Here is a 12,315-nt window from a genome sequence, read left to right as displayed (position 1 = left end):
GCATGTCGCGATTTCTTACAATTGTTTCAGGTTCTAATGATTTTATTCCGAAACTACTAAGAAATTAATCTTTTACAATATTATCATAATACGAATGTTAGAAAAATTATGTTGGTGCACTTGCTGCAAACATGCTGTGAAACATGGCTGGGAAAAAATAGATTTTTTAAATAGTAAATAGACTATAAACAATTTTATCTTCTCATGTAATACAGATTTTGGCAAATAAACTTTTTTTGAAATAGTAGTTACACGTATGAAAATAAATATATTTGAATATATATTTAAATATATTATAATTATTATATATTATAATATTATTATATTATATTATAATTTTTAATAATAATTTAAATATATAAATATATAATAATATCCATAAGTAAATAATATTTCAAAAAAAGTTAACTTGCCAAATTCGATATTACGTGAGAAGATAAAAATATTTATAGTCTATTTGTCTATTTACTATTCCGAAAATCTATTTCTCCTCAGTCCTGCTATGAAGTAAACGGTTTAAATCCGAATAACGTTCCAAGCTGAGGAACAATGTGAGAGATAATAAATAACGCTTTAATAACTAACCACATGTTAATCTTTACTTCGCAAATGATTTTGATATTTATAAAATAAAATTGTGTTATTATGGATATGATATTAGTTGTGCAATCTTTTCTGAATATTCAGGTACAAACTTCGCCTTCATGATTCGACGAGCAGGAAAGTCTCGAATTTTACCAGATAAAAGTATTATTACCAGATATTATTTACCAGATAATAGTATCGATTGGGTTGTTCCAAATGTAATTTTGTTTTTCCAAATGGATAACTTACAAAAAAACCTAAATTACTTTTGCGACAACTCAATATTACAGACTTTGAATCCGCGCAAACATTGCATACAATGCTTTTTTTTGCAGTGCTAGGACTGCAACGTTTATAAAATTAACGTTGTAAATACTCATCTTCGAGACAAAACTATTGCTCTATCTGTACCATTACTAATTATCTAATTAGTAAATACAATTGCTCCATAAAAATAATTACACCTTATATCATATTTCTGTAGTACATGTTTCATAAATACTATTTCTACTATTTAAATGTGCGTGCCGCATGCATCCAAGTAACATATATTCAGCACTCGTAGTAGAAATGAAATATACAGCATATTCGCTTCTTGCTAACGTGCCTATTTTTCGTGAACTATCGGTAACGCTGAGTGCGACACAAAATGGTAAGGAGGCTCCAGATGCAATATCTGTAGCGATCTAGAGCCTGTGTTCAGAGACAACAAATTCATACGGCACATATGTTTAAACTTAAACGATGAAAATGGTATTCCATAAAATACAATATTATAGAAATTTGCTACAGAAGTACACGTTCAATTAATTATGTTTATTAATTATATCATTAAAAATAAAGCATGTATTGCTTTTCCTCTTGTTTCAAATGAATCTTTGTACATTCTCAGAATTTAAAAACTTGCCTCCAAATCATATTATATGTGCCATAACGGAAATGAGGTATAGAAAATACTCGATTCGTACTAAGAAACTCAAATTTGTGACATGCTGGTAACGAAGAGCGCGATTACGAAATTAGTTGCAAAAATATTCCACATACAAATTTATTTTCTAGAAAATAATGTATTATTATTAAATATATGTGTATTTAAAATCTATAGTACAATAATCGATATTATTTCCACAATGGTCGATTTATAAATGTCTCTGTCAGATTTTACTAGATAAGCAACGGACTAATAATTTCTTACAAATTTCATAGGTACACGATATTTTTTATTTCAGAATGTTTTGATTTCGGTATTCTATACATAACTCGAACTTTAAGTAACAACGGAGCTGTTAATACTACGAAAAAAAATCGATGCTCTCAATCTTGAAAGAGTTTATAATGATTCGAGCGACAACCATATTCATACTAATTAAGATGCAATTCAGTCTTTTGCCCTGAAATTCTCGGAACGGCCGGAATCATACACACTAGCAAGGCACTTCCCTTCTTATAATTTTGTTAAACCAAATAAAACTTTTATAATGTTAATTTTGCTTAAACAACCTAATCTATACGCTTAAAAATCCATTCAATAAAGTCGTGTTCTTGATAAGAAAAAGTCTCTAAAAAATTGCCTTATACGAAAGAAGCAAGAAGGAAGGAAAAGGCGGAAAATAGAAGGAGGAAAGAAGAGGGAAAAAGAAGAAGAAAATAAGAAGAATGAGGAAAGAAAAAGGAAGTAAGGAGAATAAAGAAAGAAGAAGGAAGTAAGAAGAATGAAGAAAGAAGAACAGAGAAGGAAATAAGAAGAAAACAGAGGGACGAAATAAGAGAGATGAAAGAAGATAGCGAAACAAAGGAAATGGAAAACGAACGGGGAAAATGATGCAAAAACAGATTAAATACGAACCGGCATTATGAGAAAGGGATGTTGGTGCTCCGTGGGCTGCTGGTGGTTGAATCGTTGGGACTTGTCCGATCTGCATCGCGTGGCTCTGCAACGAACTGAAGTGTCCAGAAATTGATACTGCTTGACCTGGAAGAACGCTGCTGATCGTGGCCGGTACTGGGATGATGGACGTACTACTGGTGGGTATTTGTGAGGTTGTTCCTGGGATTTGGTGTGCACCGGAGACGTTCGACTGTTGCAGTGTTGACGGGCTGTGGTGCAACGAAGTTGCCACTTGCGGTATACCAGTTGACATCTGAGGTACTTGCGGTAGCTGTGCCAGTTCATGACTGGCTGCATACTGACAAGTACTCAAGGGTAAACTGGCTACCGAATGAGCTATGCTACCAGCATGCTTCCGCAGCCGTGCTCGACGATTGCTAAACCATACCTGAAACACAAAGAACGGTTTCTGCATTTTTTATCGAGATCAATTTCATGTTCCACAATTATGAAACCTATTTGGATTCCAATAATGCTTGAAGAGGACGATTTTCACGATTATAATAGTTGATTCTGCACTAGAAATGTCCAATCTTTTAGCTTTTCTGAGCCACATTGGAAGAAGACGAGTTATTTTGGACCATACAAAATATGCCAAACACTGATGATGAGTAAAAATGAAAACGTAAAATATAGGTAATTTTACCTATATTGACTTTAATATATTTAAGAAATTTAAACTTCATTAATTTATGATTTTTTTTATTATTAACGTTATTTTATTATTTATCTTATTATTAGTAACATGGTTCAGCAATCATTGCTTCATACATTTTATTTGACATTTTGTATATAAAATTTCATTGTAAATTTCATTTACAATTATAAAGGTAACTAGAAATCATAAAATTAATGTGATATTTGGTATTGAATTTGGGGAAACTAATGCATCAATATCTAGTTCGATTGATACTTGCTTTGAGCCGCAGATTGGACATCCACGTTCTACACTCTACACCCTCGGTTTGATTAATGTGGAAAGCAGCTTGGCTTTTTTTTGGCAAAATTTATCTTGACCTTGGAAATCCAAGGTAAACAAATTTTTAAAGACAGTGTTATTGGAGGATCAACTTCGCAAAATTCGCATGTACTTAAATTTCTGTACATAAATAACGTAATTTAAGTAAAAAATTGAATTTTATGCTGATATGTATATACACAAAGAGAATTCTTCTTAAGACGTTAACGATTTAAGAGAAAATCCCTGTTTATATTAACATATTTTATGTTATGCTTTTGCTAAACATATCAATTAGTATTTTAATACACCGTTGTTGTAAAGTCGGAAAGAGAGTTTTGCACATTCAAACTTGTTTTCCCCAAAATTGATTTTCATAGAATTTTTAACCTAAAAATATCATCGTTGTTTTTAACAACTTGAGATATATAAAGGGAAAGATAAGATCACATTTTACGAAATTTCGAGGACATAGCGGGTTTTTTTTAGATAAGGATGGCATATCAATATTATGATTGGCATAAATCTATAGCTATAATCGGATAAACAAATGCAATCTTATACAATATGTTGATATTCAGTGAAATGAGTATTTTTTGTTTTAAAATTCATGAAGAAGGTATGATGACACCACGTTCTACCGAATTTCTGGATACCACAGCTCCAAAACTATAACGGATGACGATTGCATGTTCTATCAGAAAGTAGATTTTCAAACGGTATCGATTTAGATATACTCACTTGTATCCTAGCTTCCGTAAGACCAGTCCTCTGGGCTAATTCTTCCCTCGCATAAACGTCAGGATATTGCGCCCGTTGAAACGCAGTTTCTAGTTGCTCTAGTTGTTCTCCGGTGAACGTAGTCCTGCTTCTACGTTGCTTTCGCTTCAGAGGAATACCCGGTTCACTTTCAGTGTCCGATTCGTCGCCGCAACGACCTGTAAGTCATCCAGTCATCGTGTTACACTGCACAAAAATGATGTTTGCTAAGTAATTAATTTTTCTGGCAATTATTGCAAAAGCTTCTTTTGCAGCGTTCTTTATCCAATCCGCACTGCGGATTTTGTGCGTTCATTGGAAATTAGTAGAGAGTAGACGAAAGATTTAAAGGATTTAAACGTTAATTTATCATTTTTAAGAATTTAAACGTCAATGTATTATTTTTAACCTCTTCAGGTTATCGAAGAAACTGATTTATGACAATCACAATTTAAAAATCTCTAACCAACATTCAATGCGTAACTTAGAAAAATTCAGTGATACTTCTTTGCTATATATTTTAGATAATCCTGAAAAAATCATGTACGAAGCAAATTTTTTAGCGATTAATCGTAAATTCATTATATGCTAAATCATTTTTATTGTATTTTGTTAGACCATATAATCAAATTAAAGTATGAAAAGCTCATTGTTTTACCTAATTTTAAGACAACAATGTTTCTAAATCATTGTCTGAAATCGATTTGATCAAATCGTATTTCATTATAATATACACTTTATTTATATTATTACTTTTGGGATTTTTCTTTAAAATGAACGTATAAAGATAGACTTCGAAGAAAGCAATGTATTAAAATTGAGTACACACTTTTCTTAATTTTTCTATCTATCCTTTTACAGCACTTGCCAATTACATTAGAGAATTGTTCACGTTTACGTAATTAAAGACTTATCTAAAATTGATCGTAGAAACTAAAGTTTCAAGCTCTCGATTAATTACTGATTATAATAAATTCATTATTGTTTACTTAAAACGTAGACGTTTTTATTTCTAATTCTGTTTATCCGTTTTATTCCGTTCTATTATTTCTATTTCATCTTGTTTTACTTATATTTTAATTTGGAAGTACAAAAAATTTTCTTTTAATTCATTTAAATTCAACATTGAAACTCTCTTTTAGGCACATTCTGTGTATTAAAATTGACGATCATTAACCATCCAACGCTCCATTTCGCCACTTCAGAATTATATCAGATCCATTATATATAATTTTAAAAATCTTTTGTTATAGATTTATGTTTTCGTTATACAAAATTCCGCAACATTTATTCTCAACTACATTTCAAAGATAGAACAAAGCTTCTGCATCAATAAAAATCGCAAAGCGTTGTTATAAATATAAATAATTTAACGACTTAAAACTCTCAAATACGCTCGGTATGAAATATTTGGACAATGCTCCCGTCTTCTTATACATTGCACTAAGTTCGAAGCCTTGTTAAGGAGCATTTCTTTTCGTCGGTCTTTTTATGTTTATTTGTTCAAGAATATGGGGAATTCGTGTGTCCATTTCTTGGCAATAATAGAAAAGACATTGACCATAACGTACAAGAGAAGTAAGCCGAAAGAATGTTCGTTGCGATTACTTCGAAAATATTTGCTCTTAAGTCGATTCTATTCCATTGTCCCTTTTACTGTCCCATTATCGTTCAATCGAGCATCCGAACGAAACCTTTTGTATCCGTTACAAGGATCGAAGCTCAACGTCGGAGCTCTTTTTCTGCTCCTCTACCGTTTGTTCGTTCATCGAATTCAACGATCCATTGGCAAAGTGAAATCAAATCTTACGCTCGATTTGACGCCGATTCTTGACGTATCTTACCGCGTACCTTTTGCGGACAGGATGAACGAGGAAGACACCGGGAAGAGATGTCTGTTATGACAGGGAACTACTCGCACCTCGATTGTTCATTGTCAAATATAGGATTACTTCACTCTTCTGTTTGCCCTACCTTCGGATCAACCTCACGAAGTGGAATTAAATGCCGTGAAGGCTGAACCTATTTTTCGAATTCGAGAAAACATTGTTAAATTGACGCACTTAAGGAGCATTTGATTGACGGACTGAAACACGCGTTCCAGTCACTGTTTTGGGCAAAATTTCACTTGGATGACCGATGAAAGATAAAGACCAACGAGTACAATTTTATTCGGCGCTGTCGAATCAATGCCGAATCGAACAACAATTCATCTGGATAATAGCTTAGCCGAATTAGAAATTATTGATAATTGAAATAATGAAATGAAATACAAATTTATCTAGATAACAATTTAGCCGAATATTTGTTATTCCAATGAGCATTTATTCGTACAGGAAATTCATTCGGAAAATAATCGATTTGAATAAAACGTTTATCGATGAACTTCTTCCTCGTTAATTTTTACAATTAACTGTTCTTCTTTGTCGCATCGGCAAGTTTGTTACTTTTGGGAAGATTGATCGCTGATGAATAAATAAATAATATTTCGTTGTAAAGCATATTCTTAATTACGTAAAAATAAATGCAACGAATAATTCTTCGCATTATTATTCGAATAATTTGACGATCCCTGTGCGATTAATTTATTCGAATAAAGAATATTATTACAATAAAATATTCGCCTAAAAAGAATTCATTCGAATAATTGATTAAATATTTATTAGAAAAATTCAGGTAGTAAATCTTTGAAAAATAATACTGAAATATTCTCTTATTCTAGATGAGTAAGCTTATTATGTCAATCTTTGGATAACAGACCATTTTCACAACTGTATGTATAATTGCCGTTGTTTATTGAACATTCTCAGCTTCGCACGCTAGTTTTTCAAATTCATATTTTGGAAAGTACTCAATGCTGACGTATTAGTCCTTTTGTCGTTTCTAGTGTAATGGCATCGTTTAAATACACTGGATCAAAATGACCCGGAAAACGTAGTCCGAATCCGATAGTCTCTCAACTGTCACAAGCTCAACAGAGGCATTACAATTACTCGTTCCCAGCGAACTACAGTGACGTATATAGAAAGAATAATGCATGTTGGCGTCCCTACGCCAATGTTTGGCGGTGGCTGTAATGGATCGTAATGAAATATTGGCGGACACCTCTTTTTTTCGAGTTCACCATGTTCTCCGCACTGTCTCGCTACGATATGACAAGAGTTTAAACCGGGCACCCGTCGGCTTTACGGTAAATGCAACTTGTCTCTGAGGCATTCTTTCACTCTTCCGTTTGTCACAGTGAAAACGTAAAGGGACCGGTAAAGATGCCGCCAAAGGAATCGCCAAAAGTTTCCTGCCGGTTCATACCGTAGGAAAGTCGCGCGGATATTAAGCCTTCGTTTCGAATTTGTATGGTATTCGTGCCAGCAGGTACCTGTCTGTGTGTCCGTATGCGCGTGACAGTAAAAAACTGAACTTAGTACATTTTATCGGTGTCCGCGCAACTGATTAATTCTTTGTAGCGCGAAATTTTTATGTGGGTTAAATATAATTGACGTAACTTGAAACCGGCTAATACAAGAACGCAACGTTTAAATAGACAACTAATTTATTGGAATTTTTGGGAGGTTGTTTAGACCAACTTGTGAAGTAAGATTTAAAGATCACACGTCCTCTTTGATTGTGAAGGAGGAACGACCGAATTAAACACGCCATTGTAATGAAATGAAATTAGAAAACATTGATAAATCGATGTATGACTTCTTCTTAGTTACAGTGAGAGCTATCAGGGTTGATCTATTTTACCCTAGATTCTAGTAGCAGCATTAACACCTTCTACTGCAAAAACGAGTCAAACTCGTCGTGAAGATTTCGCACGTAATCTACTAAATACGTATGTTCTACGTTTCTTCTAAATTCGAGCAGATTCTTTTGTTATTAACTCTGTAATGAAGACTATAAAACAGGTTAATTAATGTCATGTTTTCGGCGTTCTGCCGCACTGTACGTCGGCCACATGTGGATGATACTAATTTTTTACTAGTCTCCAAACTTCATTTTTATTGCAATATATTCGAACAAACTGAATTTCACTACGATGTTTAGAATGCAAAACAGTTAAAGTACCAGCCATTATAATAAATTTGAACTTTCTAGTTTCAATTTTACTGATCAAATTACTTTAATTTCATGGGAATTTTTTTACTTGATTGTCGGCGTTTAACATGTTAAAAAAGGGAGCACATTTCTGCTTAATTTCTGCTTCTTACATTTTGTTAAGGTAATTTTAATTTTGCATGAAGACCGGCGGTTTAGTTATAAATCTTGTAGATATCCAGAGTTTAGCTACAAACCAGTTGACGGAGAACGTAATCGGAAGTCGGAAGCTGATACACAGCATCCGTTGACAAACGACAAATGTCCGGTCAGTGAATTACCTGATTCACACGGAGGGATCTACGACTATTCGGCGGGTTTACTCGTTGATAGGCGCAATCAATATCGGCTTCTCAAGGATGAAAAGAGATGCGATCGGCTGAATAGAACGCGTGAAAAGATGCGTGTAATCAATTAGAGAGGACTTGTGGAGTCAAAAGCAAATATCTCTTTCGGAGCAACGTCATCCTCAAATGTGCTGGTCAGCATCCCTGCTGAGTAAAGACCTATACGTTTACATATGAACGAGACTCTCGCTCCGAGTAACGAAACTGAAATACTACGGAGGCTTTGCGTGAACATGTGGAAGAATCGCTTGTAATATATTCACTTTAGTAGATCCAGAGTCTCGTCTACGTATAAAGCGTTACACCATTTCCATTATCTACCTATTGCGACTTAGGTTCGTCATTTTGTAGAATTTTCTGGAATATTAGGGATAGAATATAATCGGCGCGATGTGAATGATTGAATGTACGATGTGAAGGAGAGCGATCGCAGAAAATTCTTTCGTTCAATTGTCATTAATATTCCTTGACGTAAAAACGTTTGCTCTATCCCCGATTTCCTGTTTATAGTTTTGCGTATTATATTACATTAAACATTATTTAGGAAACTCTGCCGTACAATCTAATAATCGCAAGAAAGATTGGTACGTGCTACCGTTCCTTTTTCCCCTATAATTAATTTTTATAATCTATTGCATGATTTCATACATACATCGATCCATAAAACGTCAATATTAACACGTTAAGTGTTCATATACTATACATTATATAACTAACTATATACTATTATTTATATATATTAACTATATATATTTATATATATTTATATACTACATAACTAACTATATACTATATATTATATAAATCAATTCCAAAATTCTCACAAAATCGAAGTAATTTGATTAACGGACTGAAACTAGCAAGTTAAAATTTATCATTGTGAATGGTATTTTAATTGTTCAGTTTGTTCGAATATATTGCAACAAAAATGAATTTTGAAAATCAGTCAAAAGTTAGTGTCACTCGCTCGACTAATGAGCTGAATTTTGATAAAGTAATTTGTTTTTATTCTGTTGCTATACTACGAATTTCTATTTTTATCCGACAGAGAATAATAATGACGAGTATACTCGCCAAGAACAATTAATAACTGGTTAAAAAGTATACGTACTTTAATATTATTTGTTAAATTATATGTTTGACAATAGTATTGTATTTAAACAAAATATGAAGGGAGTCAAACATGTGTAATTACTAGACTGCGGATCTTTATGCAAAATAAAAATTATCTGCACTGATTGCAAGCTACAGAAGCTTAATAGACGTTTATTTCATTTTAAAATAAGCTTGATAAATTGAACGTAATTCGATGGTATCTTTAAATCGTTTAAATATTTTCACTGTTTTGAATTTCATCTATTCATTTAGATGCATAAAATCCGCAGTCTAGTAATGACCGTAACTTGCGCACTTTTCAAAGAGATTGCAGCACCTAACTGATTAAATATAAATCACGGCAGTTATTTCACATTCTATAACGTAATCGAATACGAAATACAAAATATTTTACGCGTACTTTAATTACAAAAGTATTGAACGCTGTTCGCCACTGTTCGCTATATCAGTTAGGAAAACCGCGATGGAGGATGCGACGCGGTCCTGTTAAAGTGGGGAAATATATCGGGTGCACACAAACATCGTTAGACATTGTACGTATGCATGTATGCCAGTTTGTGTCAGTTATATGTTGCAGGAGGGGTCGGTGCTTTCCTGCGCCTTCCTTTTGCTTTCCGCATGTCGAATCGCGCTCTGAATGGTGGAAAAGGTGCCGCACCTTCGTAGGTTGTAAATGTAGCCGGGCCCGTCCCTGTCCCACCTTTTTCTCCGCCAGCGGTCCTAGGGGGTCTTAGAGCGTGTGTGAGGTCCCCTAAATGGTAACAAATGTCTTCAAAATGCCAACAATGAGCCGCGAAGCGGTTGACATCCGAGAGTGCAGTCTGTCTTCCTGTCAGCGTTCTCTCGAGGGCTGAGACTGTTCAGGAAGGACTGAAGAATTTCTGGGCCAGCGATAATGGCACAGTCGATTGTCTTTTAAATAATACCTTTCGCAAGCTTCCCGACGTTAGTCCGTTTCAGCAAATTGTCGAACTAACTTCTGCGAATGTTCCAGTCATCGGTTTTCATATCGAGACGAAAATTCTGTCGCCAAACTTAACGAAAACGATAAGAACTAACAAAATGTCGCTCGCATAATCAAGTAACAAAATATGCGACGTACGAAATGATTTAAGATCGATCGAAAGGAATTCGTTGACGGCATATTATTTCATAATGGATGCTCTTCCGTTTGACGTGAGCTTGCTCGCATAGCCCGAGTCCTTTAATCTGACTTATTACATTAGTGATTTTACGAGATATCATTTACAGATCATAATCGAATGTAAACCACTACACGAATCCCGCTGTCTATTCTCGATCTCGAAAGGATTAATATGCTTATGTGACAAGTACTACAGCGGCACAACACCTCGCCGCGTAACATATTAGATACAGAGCTTGATATCAATCTGGACAAGCTGCCTCTTTTCTTTGACGTCGCTTCTTTTCCTGCCTGACACACTCGTTCCCTCACAACTCCATCTCTCCCCAATCTTTCTCACTCTTCGAGTTCCGAAACGCGATTGCATACTTTCTACATAACCGTCGGAAGTGCCACGTATTTATTATTTAATCGACTATTTTAACAGCGGTAGGGGAAATCGAGGGCGGTTGTAACACTTTGATTTTAGAACACAATTACGCATAAACTATTAGTATTTACAACGACAATTATTATGCGAAGCTCTCACTTACTTATCCGAGATTATTCAGTTACAGTGGTTTTGTTGTGATATCAAGGAATACTCAAGTTATTAATAAAATATGGGAAGCGGGTAAAATGTTACAACCAAGCCCGACCTCGCGTCGGTTGTAACATAGCATAGCATTCTCTACGTACCCAGTCATTGCAGTCACAACATTGGACCCATTTTTCATTAAAAAGTTTAATTACGATATTAAATTGTAGCAATTTTAAATTGATTAGTTAACTTAATAAATATAGGTGCTTATTTAAATTATAAGATGAAGAAAATTAGGCGTAAAAATTTCTTACGATTGACCCCGACTGTCGGTGTCACAATCATCCCCGACCGCACTTTTAAACTTTAATTATCAACTGTTATTTATAACATGCTTATCGATGCTAAATAGCTATCAGTATTTCTTTAGGGTATATGAAATTAAAGACAACATGGATATATTTGCTAAAAAGCACTTGTATCACAATTTTAAAGCAGAAAGTTAGCTTTTAAGTATCAAAAAGTTATTTTCTTCCTTATGCAGATGTATATTTCGTATTTACTTAAGTATGATAGATGAATGTGTTCCAAATGTCATTTTACATTATATATTTGAACCGTGGAACAATATCTATCGTATATTTTGAGACATTTAATGTATTACTATCCTTGTGTTATAAATATTTCGCCATTGAAGTAAATTTTTGTATTCGATGATTATAGATTATGCAAAAAAAAAGTATCGGGAATTTCTCATTCTAAAATCTGAAGTAAGTAAACACCACTGTACACACAATCAGCCGTGACACTGAGTTCGATCGCGATCCATCAACTGAAAAAGCTGCTGAGCAAAGAATTTGTTTTAAATATTGCATTTCCAACGAAATTTCTTTCTGTCGA

General features: G+C 34.0%; 1 protein-coding gene across 1 annotated transcript in view; it reads right to left on the bottom strand.

The window, feature by feature from the left end:
- Positions 1-12,315, bottom strand: part of LOC117222969 (protein gooseberry-neuro) — a 46,839-nt gene that overhangs the window by 2,711 nt on the left and 31,813 nt on the right. Inside the window, exons 5-6 of the mRNA XM_076525586.1 lie at positions 4,173-4,369; positions 2,432-2,861 (exon numbers count right to left, since the gene is read on the bottom strand). Coding sequence (XP_076381701.1) covers positions 2,432-2,861; positions 4,173-4,369 — 627 coding nt within the window. The remainder of the gene's footprint in view (positions 1-2,431; positions 2,862-4,172; positions 4,370-12,315) is intronic.

The sequence above is a fragment of the Megalopta genalis genome, chromosome 12 (assembly GCF_051020955.1).
Source record: "Megalopta genalis isolate 19385.01 chromosome 12, iyMegGena1_principal, whole genome shotgun sequence".
NCBI lineage: Eukaryota > Metazoa > Arthropoda > Insecta > Hymenoptera > Halictidae > Megalopta > Megalopta genalis.
Note: the sequence above shows the minus strand (reverse complement) of the source record. Positions and strands in the feature narration are given on the sequence as shown.